Source organism: Calidris pugnax, unplaced genomic scaffold, assembly GCF_001431845.1.
Source record: "Calidris pugnax isolate Ruff unplaced genomic scaffold, ASM143184v1 scaffold258, whole genome shotgun sequence".
NCBI classification, from domain to species: domain Eukaryota; kingdom Metazoa; phylum Chordata; class Aves; order Charadriiformes; family Scolopacidae; genus Calidris; species Calidris pugnax.
Window position 1 is genome coordinate 57,577 of NW_015091020.1, and position 14,419 is coordinate 71,995.

Here is a 14,419-nt window from a genome sequence, read left to right on the forward strand (position 1 = left end):
CAAGTTCTGATCCTGCCTCTGGGACTAGGAGCCCAGAACACTTTCCCCTCTCTTGCTCCTCGTTCTTCCTTCTGACGTCCCACCACTCTCCCATGCTGTTTGCGTCTCTCAGGTCCTCTCTCTTTTCCTTTCCCTGCAGTTCACCTGTACAAGTGCGGGGCCATGCGGGACAGCTGTGGACTCTGCCTGAAAGCCGACCCAGACTTCGAATGTGGCTGGTGTGAGGGGCAAAACCAGTGCACGTTGAAGCAGCACTGCCCAGCCCAGGACAGCCAGTGGTTGGAGTTGTCCAGCACCAAGGGCAAATGCACCAACCCCAAGATCACGGATGTAAGTCATGGACCTGCAAGAAGCCGGGTCATTCCCTCTCGTACCCTTTCCTTCCTTTATTTTCCTGATTTGGCTTTGGGTCGGTGAGGGGAAGGTCAGGGCTGAGTTCTGCTGGGTCAGGAAAAGCCCCAGGCAACCTTGAGGATGGGAGGCCATGGTGATCTTCAAAGGTAGGCACACAACTTCTGGTGTCTACAACACAGGGGTGAGCAGGGTGTCAGAGTTCCCACCATAGTCAATGTAGACTTGAATCAGTTGCATGAACACAGCCTGCTAGTGCAGTCTGAGCAACCCCAGAGCATCTGACCTGCTCGCATAGGGCTGGCAGATGTGACATGAAGGCTTTAGTAGCAGCTGAAGGTGAGACAAGTTGCTCTGGGGCATCTCAAATGAGCGCAACTGTCTCTTAAAACCAGAGAGAAGGAGATGGTTGAGAAGGAGATGTTGAGTGAGCCCAGAGTGTTTTGAGCTTTGCTGACAGGAGGTCAAGGAGTAGTGCAGGTTGTAGTTCATGCTTCCCAGCAGCATGGCATGGACAAAGTCCATGTCCAGAAGAAAACAAGACTCCACTGATTCCAACAAAGTAACACTCTTCTGTTTGCCTGGCTGACTTTGCGTGGTGAAAGAAGTCCACATAGAACAAAGAAAGCCCTGTACAGTTGTCAGATTTCCCCTTTGAAAGCTCAAGGAGGAGATGGGGTTACGCCTGGACTCTTGGAAACTTGGAACTTTCCCATTAAGTGAGAAAGAGAGAATGAGGGCCAGGATGGGGGGAAGGAACCTGCAGCATAAAGGTGTCCTTTAGAAGGTTTCCTGTTGAATGTGTCGACTGGGCCAAAGGAAGAGCTGGATCAAAGGTGAAAAGGGGAAAGAAGAGAATAGAAAAACCATAGAGAGAAGGAGCAGAGGAAGGGAAAAAAAAGGCAAGGGAGGGAAATAAAGCCTCCAGTCCGAAGTGATTTTTTGTCTGCTGTCTTAGGATGCCTTTGCCATAATGACGGGCACCATTTTCAGAGACACAGGGCAGGCAACAGGATGGTTCTAAGTCTTGAAAATGAGGGCTCTGTCCTTAACAACTGCCTCCTGCCTTGAGCATTTCTCAATTGTCATGCCTTGGTCAACCTGAGTGCCCTTCCAGGGTGGCCAGGGCCTCATTTTGCAAATGAGATAAGTAAAGAGGAAAACGAGATAGAGAAGATAAGGGGAAAATGCAAAGGAGGAAAATCCAGCCTTCACGGTTGTGGTTTAATATGAATAATTTAGTGGGTTATTTTCCTAGAAAGCAAGAAAGGCTTTTCAATTGTATTTGGTTAAGAATCAAAAAGTGTGGGTGTTATAAGCAAGCTCTAAACCAATGCCCATGCATGAAAGTTTCGTGAAAGCCAAGGATGGGTAGAATCTGGTTTTCCGATATACCACTGATAAGAACCCCTCTGCTTGCGTTTTGATCCATCTTCCTGACATTCATCAGTCACCAAAGTACTCATACATTTGGACTTCTGGAGTTCCAGGCTCATTCTGATGTTTCCAAGGAGAAGGTTTCCACGGCACTTGGATTTATCTGGGGATGGTAGTTTTTGAGCCCACCTGAAACACCTGAAGCTGTGAAACAAAATCCAAACAGCCAGAATAAGCAGCTACATCTGAAAGCTCAGCTTTAAGGCCTTGAAAATTATTGGGAGCTGGGGGAAACCTTTGTTGAGTCTTTTCAGATTCTCAAACATTGGGAAAGATTCAGAATTCTTGCACAGATTTATAGAATTTGGTATCGGGAAGCTGATGGATGACCAACTAAAGCAGAAGTCCAAAACACAAGGACCTGCCCATGCAGTAATATGATGTTTTGAAGGTCCATCCACGTTTCTCTGCCGTGCTTTGACCCCAGCTCTGCATCTGCAGTCTCTTTACGAAGTGCAAAGCACTCGCTCTCCACCCTACAGCTCCACAAGGGATACACTTCCCTTTCTGCTGGCATTTCCTCCAACAGCTCCCAGAGCTCCAACAGATCATTGCAATATTCGCTCATGAAATATTCCAAGTGCCTGGTGCAGTCATAAGTAGCTCTGGGAAGGCCTTTTTCTGAGCCATTAGTGTGGAAGTAATCTCCAGTGACTGGGTAGACATTGCAGCTAATGGGATGTGGGGAAGCGCTTGGTGGGACCATCTGGCCAGGAGCCAGGGCAGCGTCTGTGGAGGCGAAGGAGGAGAAACAACACATGTACTCACGCTTGCACAGACGTGTACACACACTCACAGGGAGCACACAGCTTCCCACAACCTGTACGTGTTTGCTAGAGCTGCATTTCTGTTGCCACTTAGTGAAATTAAGGGATTTAGAGACTCGCTGAGCCACAAAACCTCCTTTAAGAGGGACAAGTCGCAGCATGAAGGAGTAAATGGTGATGGGATGGCACAGCTCTGGGTCTTCCAGAGAAAACTGAGGCTTCCTGGCAGCTTTTGTTTCCCTGCCTGCATTTTCCTCTCCAAAACTGACAGGTCTTGTTCTGTATTTTTTGCAATTGTGATAGAAACAGGCTCCTTCTCTGTCGCTGTGAAACCTTCTTCTGGTGTGCGTCTACGGGAGCGCAACGAGTTGGGGTTAAAAACCCTCCCACACGCTCCTGGGATAACCCCAGGCCCTCCACTTCTAAGGAAATGAGCGTGTTTTGAAGCTGGCTGCTACAAATTAAAATGGCACGGGGAGGTGCTGTGCTGGCTTCACTCCGGGAAGTTTTCTCTTGATGCTCTTTGAGTCATAGCAGGAATATGTGAAAATTTCATGCATTAGACAGAGATGGAAGAAGGATGATAATGTTTCCACTGAGATATTTTGAGGCTTCTTGAGTGGAGCTTTTGTCTCAACCTCATCCCTAGATCTAAAGAAAAGGACTTTTCTAGCAAGATGTTCCTTTTCACCACTACACCTTCTTTTACGCAGGGTAATGACATTAGTCATACGAGGAAAAAAGTCCTCTTTTGACCTGCTATGAGATGTACTTCCAGTGATAACAAGCTCTTTCAAGCATAGGTGAGCCCTAATTAACCACAAACCTGCCTTACTGGACACCTAACTTACTAGAACAAGTGACAACCTTTTGGTGGCAAGTTTAATACCACAAGACAGAACCAAAATATTCCATGGGCAAAGCAGTTCACTGACACAGTGGGTCTAAAACATACGGAAATAAAATAAAATCTGGGAATTTTAGCCTGTATTTCTGTCTTCATTTTGAGTAGTTTGCGTTTGGTATGGTGATATATTCTAGCCTTCCAGCATCATTCATATAAGGTGTTTTATCAGGTGAGGATTAACTGACGTCAGCAAAATAAGTATTTCAAACAGAAAACTTTGCTTGAATAGATGTTTATTAATCATTCAGAATGAAAATATTTTGGAATCACCATTTTTGGAAAATAGTTCAAGTTTTCAATGTTGAGCCCCCAACTGAGACAATCGGTATTATATTCCTTTCTCCTGGAATAGAAATTCCATTTTCATTCTGATTTTTTAAAGATAGTTTCTTCATTTCCTGGAAAATAACCACAAACGCCTCTCTCTTACTTTCTCTTTTTATCCATTTTCTGCTTGTCTGTCAGTCTCATCCAAAGGTCAAATCTCCAGCCAACCCAAATAATCATTTCACCTGTCAGATTTATAAATGTTGTGCTATTTTCTTTTTAGGACTTAACTATCTTGTTGACTTTTGGAGTAGGAATAAAACCTTCCATGGTTCTGATTTTCCTGACTCAAGCGGTATTTGGACCTGAGAGGAGGCCATTGCAGGGGTGTTGTGCTACAGAGGTTGTGTCTACGCTACAAAACCCTAAAGGTCCAAGGACTTGTCTGTGATCATAGAATCATAGAATCATAGAATTGCCCAGGCCGGAAGGGACCTCCAAAGGTCATCTAGTCCGACCTCCCCACAGTCAGCAGGGACACCCCCAACTAGACCAGGTTGCCCAGGGCCTCGTCGAGCCTCTCCTTGAATATCTCCAGGGAAGGGGCCTCAACCACCTCCCTGGGCAACCTGTTCCAGTGCTCCACCACCCTCACAGTGATCATCTGTGCTATTAAATTATTAATCTTTCTAGATTTCCTGTATAGTGAGAGTGAAGACACACTCATTCAGGAGGTGGTTCACGGCACCTAAAATTAAATATCCTAAAATAAAACATCCCCTAGAGGTGCCAGCATCTCTCTCCATTTATTAAGGATGGACCTTCTGAAAATTGGCCTCTGGGTGGAAATTGGGCTGACCCTGGTGCCAGGCTCGGTGCTGGGAACCAGTCAAAAGCAGCTCTGCTTATGCCAGTGCCTTGAATTTCCCTGCCAGTCTGAATGCTATGCAAGGGTCTAGCTGCCAGCCCTAGATTCCCAGTTGGCAGAGTGGAACCATCGGCCGGCGGGTACGGACCTGAGACAGGGAATTTCCCCATCCTCACTGTGGAGAGAGCCTTGCCAAGACTGGCAGATGGCATCCATGGCATCCTGAATGGCCAGCAGGGAATACCCTTTGAAAGCAACGTTTGAAGCCCCTTTCAACTGGCCGGTTGTGTGGCACAGTGTTCGGGCACGGAGAATAATTGGAAGGGCAGAACAGAGATAATTTAGGGCCAGCACTGTGATTTCTGGGTTGTTTCATAGAATCATAGAATCATCTAGGTTGGAAGAGACCCTTGGGATCATCGAGTCCAACCATCTACCCTACTCCACAAAGTCCTACAAAATCAGAACCATGGAGGTTTTATTCCTACTCCAAAAGTTTCAACATCGAGGAGACTACGCCAATGCCAACTTCCACCTGGCTGTGAACAAGGGTGATGGATGGGATTCAGGGTGTTTTCCTGCATTCATACCCAATGTTCCTGCATTGCATGGGCCAGAAATATTGCAAATGGACAACTCTGGGTGCAGGGTGAGACTCTGCAGTGGAAGAGAGAGGTGAGCTCTGGAATCCATGTGGTGCTTTAGCTCTGTTGCCAAACACAGCCACTGCTGAACAAGACACAAAGATCCTACCGCTTCTAAGGTCTGATGATGGTCCAGACTGGGCTGCAAACATCACACCAGCAGCCAGCAGGGCTGTTGGGATAGCCACTCATCTCAAGCTGGGCCTCGGGGGTTTTCCAGTCAAGAGTTCTCCAACCCACAAATAAGCCACCCATAACTATGTCTGCCCTTCCCTTGGCCCCAGCTCTTCTGTGAGGGCAGCTGGAGCTCGAAATTTGTGTTGGCACAGAACAATGGCTGCTGCTGTCTCAGTTTCCATCCACCTACTCCGTACCTAACCTGACATGCTGTTTCTGTTGTGTCTAAGCGTTTTTTTTAGGTGGACATTTTCAGCTCAGTTTGTGATGCCTGACCAATTTTGTGTCTAGGCATTTTTTTAGGTGGACGTTTTCAGCTCAGTTTGTGATGCCTGACCAATATCTCCCTCCAGAACAGATCAAAAGCTCCATGTGTTTTGGGCTGGGAATTTAGGATTTAAAGTGGCTGGCTGAAGCCATTCATGTTCTTTTCTTGTTCTATCTCCTATTTCTTTCCACCATGTCCCACTCCTGCCTTTCCGTGGCTCATGTCTATAAAGTTCAGAGCTCAGCTGCACCATCAGAAACCCCTGTTCCTACCTAGGAACTAGTAGAGCAACTCCTACTCATCTCTGGATGCTTTGCAAGTAGCCAAAAGGGAGTAAAGGAGATCTTGGGCAGAATTTTGGATACTCTGAAGCTGGGAAATGTGTGATATATATTTGCAAGGGGATGATCTTAATGATGTATCTAGAATAGGCTTGTTCCCTCAGCTGTTCAGCATTCATAATTATGAGTGTCTCCAGTGGTCACAAAGAGACTTGATATCGCCTCTTCTCTCACCTGAGAAGATGCTGATGTGTTTACACAGGTAGTTTGATTATTCTCCTTTTTCTTGGCTTGTTTCTGCAGATCAATCCAGTGACAGGCCCTCGAGAAGGGGGGACCAAAGTGACCATCCGTGGGGAGAATCTGGGGCTGGAGTTCAGAGATATCGCATCTCACGTCAAAGTGGCTGGAGTGGAATGCAAACCGCTGGTGGAAGGGTACATCCCAGCAGAGCAGTAAGTTGGGTGTGTGGCAGACAGTGGGCCACAGCACTTTAATACCAGTCGTTGCTATCTGTAGGGTCTTCTAAGGAGTTCCACCCAACTCTGGAAGTGAGAAATGGAAGATGTCATTCCTCACTTACAGCTCAGGAACTAGTAATCCATTTATTACTGTATTTGTATTGCATATTTAGGTAGTCCTCATGGCATATACCCTACCAATTCCAGTTTGTGGGACGGCAGTCCTGAGAAGCAGCTTATCCTATGCAGGAGCAATCATTAAACCTTACAGCTGCAAAGTTGCCCACCATGCAAGGCTGGAGGACAGAGGGACCCCTGGGGTCAGACCTCAGCCCAGCACTTATCTTCCTATTGAAGTGAAATTGTATTGATTTACAACAGTTGAGCACTTGCCCCACCGAGTGCCAACAGCCAAAAACCACCACTCTTTAAAGAATACACTCTTAAAGGATCCACAATTTGAATCCTGAATTGGAAAGAAGAGGATGGGTTAAACCTACATTCTGTTTCCCAGCAGTGTGGGCTGTTTGCTCCAATTCCATCTTACTCAGACCATCAAACCTTGCTTCTGGTTTCTATTTGCTCCACAGGATAGTATGTGAGATGGGGGAGGCCAAGCCCAGCCAGCATGCTGGATTCGTGGAAATCTGCGTGGCCGAGTGCAAACCAGAATTCATGGCCAGGTCTTCACAGCTCTACTATTTTATGGTAAGGTCCCATGAGAAGTTCTCCTTGGCCCTGAAGGTCCTTGGGCCCTGCTTCGCTTTGCTGCGTTTATCCATTGTCCTTGACCGTATTCAGCTTCTGAGCTTCTCACTGCTGTCCTGGGTGCACCAATTTGTTCTTTCCTTTTCCTTTCAGAATCTCGTTATGAGCAAAAATAGCTTGGCTAATTAATGTTTTAACAATCTAATAATAGTCCAAATTATTAGTCCGGTTTCAGTTACATACAGCCATGGTCCAAATTAGTGCAGAAAATCCTCATTAATAGTTAAAAGTGCTATACAGGAAAGAAAAAAAAAAGAAAGAGAAAGGGAAAAAAACTTTCCTGATATCTTACCTTAGCTGGCTGTGATGGTCACCCTACCAGCATCATTCCAGGCCCTACAGAGAAGTCACCAAGAGGAGTGTGATGTCCATGGTGGGGTCGCTTCCTCCTCACTCTTGGGTCCTCCTAGGGGCATCTTCATCCTCCATCTCCCCACCTCTTGCTCCCTTTTCCCTGGTCCCCAGTGCCCAGCCCGGGCACACAAAGGGCTGGTGTTTGTTGGGCAGTACTTGCTCGGGGCGTCTGCCCTTGGCCATGTGGGGTGTCCCCAGTGCTGAGCTCAAGCAGGTCAGACACGAGCTGTTGGCCATAGGACACTTGTGATTAGAGGGACACCCAGCACAGAGCACGGCAAGCCCAGAGATGTCCTCAGACCCTGCGATGTTGTGTCACTACAAAGTCCTTGGTCTTATGTTCCTCAAGCTGGAACATGGGAAGTTCCATTCAAATATGAGAAAAAACTTCTTCACGGTGAGGGTGATGGAGCACTGGCACAGGCTGCCCAGGGAGGTCGTGGAGCCCCCTTCTTTGGAGATCTTCAAGACCCGCCTGGATGCAGTCCGAAGTGATGTGCTCTGGGCAGTCCTGCTTTAGCAGGGGAGTTGGACCAGATGATCTCTAGAGGTCCCTTCCAACTCTGACAATTCCGTGATTCTGCTAGCAAGGATAAAAATTCCCATTTACTGGGGCACAAGCAGTCACCATAGCAGTGGCAGGTATTTCTGCAAGATGTAGCATTCAAGGGGTGTTTGCTTTAGGTGGTCTTCTGGGTGTCCAGGAGAAGGAGATCAGGAGGGACCAGTTCACCAGCCAGGCTGTGGGTGAGCTGTAGTGTATGACTGCGGCACAGTGAAAGTGGGCAACTGTTTTGGGCTCCATGATTCAAGCAAGTTTGAACTTCAGTTAGCTTTTAAGGGTGATGCCTACACATGAGTAAGGGTGGGATCTCACTGAATGGATGGGCAAATATCTGCTCTCAGAGCTGTGGTTGGCACAACCCAGCATCTCTTGGGTCATTGCTCTCAGCTCAGCCCAGGTCTCTCTCAAGTCTCAGATGCAGGCCAGGTGTAAGTCCAAGATGTTCCTCTGAGTGCACAGCTCTCCATGGGATTGGATGCCAAAAATACCAGCACCCTGGTTTGTTTTACGTAGCTTCCTCCTGCCACTGCTCATCATGTGTCTGGCAGTGGGAAGGGTACGTGGCTTGGAGAGAGAACTCCATGAGTAATTTGGGGATGAAGTCAAAAGTCCATGGGGATGGTGAATGGTGGGATCCCATGTTCAACTTCCACTAACCTCCCTGCACCTCCATCCCCAAATGTGAGATAGGCCCAAAAAAGAAGAGGAAAGACATTCCTATCTTGAGTGGCCACCCTTAGCAGGCTTTCTGCAGTCAGCAATGTCTGCTGGTGGCACTCAGAGAGCACACTCCTCTTTTTAGAGAGACTTCTGGGGCTGGAAAATTGTCTTGCTACACCCTCTGTCTGGGCCATCAGCTTGCAAATCAGTCAGAGGGGCTCTGGGCCTGATTCTGCTCTACTACAGGTGCAAGTTCAGCCTGAGAATGTCACTTCGCCAAGGAAGAGTTGTGCAAGAGCCCAATATATGTTGCACACTTGGCTTGATTTTTTTTTGCTCTGCTCTCCCCCTTTCTCCTGATGCTCCTTGTCCAAGAGACCTGCTTATTCCTCTAAGGCCCCTTGCTGGGGACATGCAAGCATTGCCTGGCCTTGATCTGTGCAGATCTGTGCAGGTCTGAGATGAGAGGGTCTCTTTGTTCCCATCAAAAGCTCTCGACTCCTGCAAGGGAATGGGTCTTTTCTGAAATTATTCACATGCCCCAGCACTTTTTTTTTTTTATGGTAAAGGGAACTGGTAATGAAAGCAAATATCTTAGATTTCCCCCTCGAGCTACAGAAATTTCTCTATTCTCTGTATTTCCTGATGTCACTCAGGTGCTACGGTGGTGGGGGCAAAGAAACACCTTGAGAGATCACCCCCACTAGGCAGACAGAAGGGCTTTTTCCAGGACATTACACTTCAGCGTGTCACCTTTGCTACTCTTGGAATTACTGTCCGATTTTGATCATGCGTGTCCGTCTGTGACAGCTTTTCCCTCCACTTGCTGGCTTTCTGGCTGCCAGCTACCCCAGCCGTGCACAAGCGTGAAGTCAACAAGGTTTTCTCCACTGAATACCTCCATACCTTCGTGCCAGACAGCAAAAAAAATACACACTCTCTCCAGCCTGCCCATCAGATGCCCTCTCCCGTGTCCCTTGCTTTCGTAGAGGGAGCTGTGTTTGTTGGAACGGATTGGTTTCCTCCGACACTCCTGCCAGGAGGGTAGAGATGTTATTGTAGGCATCACAACGTGCCTCGGCGTCCTGCAAGGGTGGGTGGCAGCTTTAAGGGAAGGAAGACGTTTGAAAACTTAAGGAAGGGCATCGCAGGGGAGATAAACATTGCTTTCTGACGCATAGTGAGCCCTCTGGAAAATTGCTTTTCAAAAGGCTTGAAGCAAAACGTGGTCAGCTTTAACCAATAGCTTCAGTCTTGCCCTCTCCTGCAAGAATGGGAAGAGATGGTATTTTGAACTCAACTGAGTATTTGACTTCAGTGTTTTAAAAAGGAGGAAGCTTAGCTTAGGGATGTTAGAACAGTTCTTCTCCACGTTTCTAACCAGAAGTTTTACATTCAAAATTCTGTTAGTTTGTTTTAAGCTCATCTGTGATCAGGTTGTGGAGTCCCCTTCTTTGGAGATTTTCAAGACCCGCCTGGATGCAGTCCTGAGTAACATGCTCTGACAAGCTCTGGGTGGTCCTGCTTTAGCAGGGGAGTTGGACTAGATGATCTCTATGGTCCCTTCCAACTCTAAAAATTCAGTGAAATTCAGTGAAAATTGCAAGTTGCATAACAGGGTTCAATAAGCCAAAAGGGAAACATAGCATTTGGTTGCAGGCTGAAATGAAATTTATGATATCTAAAGCAACATAATTCCTTTTTTAAAGTTATTTATTTATTTACTATGATTATTGCCATGGTCTTTCAATCCAAAAAAAATTTCCCTTCACTTTTCAATTCTGACAGTCAGGCAAGTTTGCCTTTATTCTGGCTTTGGAGGAGAATAGTGTGGCTCACCTGCACGGTGATGTGGGCTGCTCTGACTGAGTCTCTTCTGGGTCTGCTCCTAAATCCTTGTTTCAGGAGAGCATTTGCAACAGGTCTCCCTTCCATCTCTACTGGTGAACCCATAGAAAGGAAACCCAGGTGCACTGTGTCTGGGTCACGTCTGCTCTGCCCTTGTATCTGAGAGGAATGAAGTGGGAACCAAGGGCTTGACATGCGCAGTGATGTCAGTTTAGACACAGCTCTGATGGCATCTTCTCTGTGGAAGATGTACTGGAGGAAAGTGAAGGATGGGACAAGTCTTCTTTCAGTGGTGCTCAGTGATAGCACAAGAGGCAACAGGCACAAACTGGAACATAGGAAGTTCCATCTAAACTTGAGGAGGATCTTCTTCACTGTGAAGGTGCCAGAGCTCTGGAACAGGTTGCCCAGAGACGGCGCAGAGTCTCTATCTCTGGAGACATTCAAAACCCGCCTGGACACGTTCCTGTGCAACCTGCTCTGGGTGGACCTGCTTTGGCAGGGGGTTGGACTAGATGATCTCCAGAGGTCCCTTCCAACCCCATATCATTCTGTGATTCTATGAAATTAGGCAAACCCCTAGAAAGGTAGAGAAGATTTCCTGGCCTCTTTCCCTCATTGTCACTGTCCACTTCAACCTATTACACATCCACTAGACCCCCTTGTATTTTCCATCACCTTTCACCAGCGAGGAGATGGTAAACAGTCTGGAGGCTGAGTTTTACTGCAAACATGCTGTGCAATATTTATGAAGGCCACTGTGAATAATTAATGGTTTATCACAACTTTGAAAGCTTAGCCCTTTTGTGAGATTGGCATGAGACAGGGAAACGCTTCGTTGAGGAGCATTGCTGGGATAGTTCTGGTCTGCAAGGACCCTCAAAAGGGTACGGGCAGTTTATCTACCCATCGAGAGGTTGGGGTCTTTAACTCAAATGTCCCTTCCTGGTTTGTAAAGCAGGTGAGCTGCAATGACGTTGTGTGGGTTACGTGCACCAAGGTGACCATTCTCAACCCATTTTGTCCCTGGTGGGATGTCATCTCCCAGCAGCAGCCACCATGGTCAGCAATAATTTGCAGTGGTGTAGGTGACTGTCAATAAGGGATTAAAGAGGAGCTGCCATCTTGTCATGAAGAGATACCCTAAAAAGGAGGAGCAGGACATACTGAAGTCCATCTTTTTTTATCTACATACTCTTCCTGCATTTTTTAATCCAAATCATAGCTGTTAGAGAACATTACCCCCCCAAAAAGTATCAGAAACAGGGCATGGACCACCTCTCCTATGAAGACAGGCTGACAATAATAGCTGTTAGAGAACATTACCCCCCAAAAAAGTATCAGAAACAGGGCATGGAGCACCTCTCCTATGAAGACAGGCTGAGGGAGCTGGGATTGTTCAGCCTGGAGAAGAGAAGGCTCCGGGGAGACCTTATAGCAGCCTTTCAATACCTGAAGGGTGCCTATAGAAGAGCTGGGGAGGGACTCTGATACTCTGAGGGTAATGATAGGACAAGGGGAAACAGTTTTAAATTGGAAGAAAAAAGATTCAGATTAGATCTCAGGAAAAAATTTTTTAATCTGAGGGTGGTGAGACACTGGAACAGGTTGCCCAGGGAAATTGTGGCTGCCCCATCCCTGGAGGGGTTCAAGGCCAGGCTGGATGGGGCCTTGAGCAACCTGCTCTAGTGGGAGGTGTCCCTGCCCATGGCAGGGGGGTTGGAACTCGATGATCTTTGAGGTTCCTTCCAACCCTAACCATTCTATGATTCTATGATTTCTTCTTTCTTAATTGCTTCTTCCTTCATATATATCCTCCTAACCTGCCTCAAGTAATTGATGAGGGACTTCTTGAGGCAAAACTGTTTCCAAACTATCACGTCAAAACCAGCTGAGTTTAAACACAAGAAGTGTCCAGCTCCGACAATGGACCTTTCTCCAGAGGGCTATGTCTGGTTTTCATGTTCAGCTCTTTCTCCATGCGGTACCTTCGTTTTGAACAAAGGCAAAGTGGAAATCTCACCGCTGTTTTTCAAAATGATTAGCCAGAGGGGGGGGACAGGGACAGAGAGGGCTGTGTGTGTGTGTGTGTGTGTGTGTGTGTGAAAGAGGGAGCTGTGGTGTGTGTCAGGTGGTTTTATAACCACAGATTAATGGTCTCTAAAGCTCAATAAGGTGACTGCGTGATGTACCTGCTTGTTCGGAGGAGCTGAGGAGAGCTTCAAGCATTTGTGTCATCATTCTTAAAGAGAGGGGGGAAAAAAATAATCTTCATTTAAATGCATATAGTAGCTTTTCACTTGGGACTGAGTGGAAAGTTTTTCTATTAAAATGCAAATGAAAGAATAAACTGTAACTCCAAATTTCTCCCTGAAAATGGATGTCTCCTCTCTGCATTGTGGTAAGAGGGTGATCTGTGCCTTCCAAGTGCATGTATTTTATCTTGATTTTTGGGAAGAAAGGAGGGCAGGAGAAGAAGAAAAAGAAGTTTGAGATTTGAAGCCCCTAAAGGAATTGTACCCCTTTTTGATATATGAACACAGCACTGTGTTACGTTTGGAAAAGAAGCTCGGGAAACCAGCAGAAAAAGGAAAAAAAGGTGTTCACCTGGACGGTGCTCCTTTTGTGGCTGGAATATCTGAGAGTACCTCTCACTGCAGTGCTGTACCCGTGCAGGACCCTCATGTGGTACTAGACTGTCTCAGCATCCATGGGTGATAAAAAGAGAAAGATGTGGGGTCATGCAGTGGGCATGTGGGAGAGGGAGGACACAATCTCACATGGTCTGCTGAACCACAGCTCTCCTCCTTCCCAGGGAAGAAGGGGAAGGGGGTGAGGGGGTGGGTTAGGTATCTCTCTGAAGCTACACAGCAGGTCCTGTTCCCTCGTCAGATCAATGGGGTTTAGAGTAATCTTTTGGAGACCAGATCGTTTTCATCACTTGTGAGCTCCACAGTTTGGAGCCAGTTCAAGACCTGCGTTATGTTGCGGAGGTGGTGTTGCGTGATGGCAAAATAGACACTTGGGTCATGTTAAACCAGCAGTGGGGGTGGGAGATCATGGCTCCAGCTGCTCCAGATGTGGACTTCACTTTATAAGCGCAGAGTATTTCTCAAATTTTGTAGGGGTAAGGAGACCAGACTGGGGTTAGGCCTGAATTCATCCCACCAAACTTGGCATTCAAGCAGGGTGTCTATGCTAGGACTGGTGTCATCCTAGGCTCCTCTATTGGCTGAAAGATATGGTCATCTTCTGAAGTCCACCCCTGGGGGGTGCCTACCTCTCTACAGCACTAAATAAGAGGGAGGGAAGCTACCTCTGCCCCTCTGTTGTGTTTTCAACATGACCCTTTGTCTTCACAGACCCTGACGCTCTCTGATCTCAAGCCAAAGCGGGGACCAGTGTCGGGTGGCACGCAGGTGACAATTACGGGCAACAACCTCAACGCGGGCAGCAACGTCATCGTGACCTTCGGGCGACAGCCCTGCCTCTTCTACAGGTATGGATGAGTCCTTCCTACTGCACGTGCCCAATTCTGAAAGATGTGAGCAATTATAGTCATAGAATCATAGAATCATAGAATCATTCAGGTTGGACAAGACCCTTGGGATCATCGAGTCCAACCATCTCCCCTACTCTACAAAGTCCTCCCCTACACCATATCCCTCAGTACCGCATCTAAACGTCCCTTAAACACAGCCAGGGATGGTGACTCCACCACCTCCCTGGGCAGCCTGTTCCAATGCCCTATCACTCTTTCGGTGAAAAATTCTTTCCTAATGTTCAATCTAAACCT

At 47.1% G+C, this 14,419-nt stretch overlaps 1 protein-coding gene across 1 annotated transcript in view; it reads left to right on the plus strand.

Annotated features, from left to right (window-relative positions):
* The window catches only part of LOC106896090 (plexin-A4), a 113,324-nt gene that overhangs the window by 19,627 nt on the left and 79,278 nt on the right, over window positions 1-14,419 (plus strand). Inside the window, exons 2-5 of the mRNA XM_014955815.1 lie at window positions 140-330; window positions 6,271-6,422; window positions 7,019-7,136; window positions 13,986-14,122. Coding sequence (XP_014811301.1) covers window positions 140-330; window positions 6,271-6,422; window positions 7,019-7,136; window positions 13,986-14,122 — 598 coding nt within the window. The remainder of the gene's footprint in view (window positions 1-139; window positions 331-6,270; window positions 6,423-7,018; window positions 7,137-13,985; window positions 14,123-14,419) is intronic.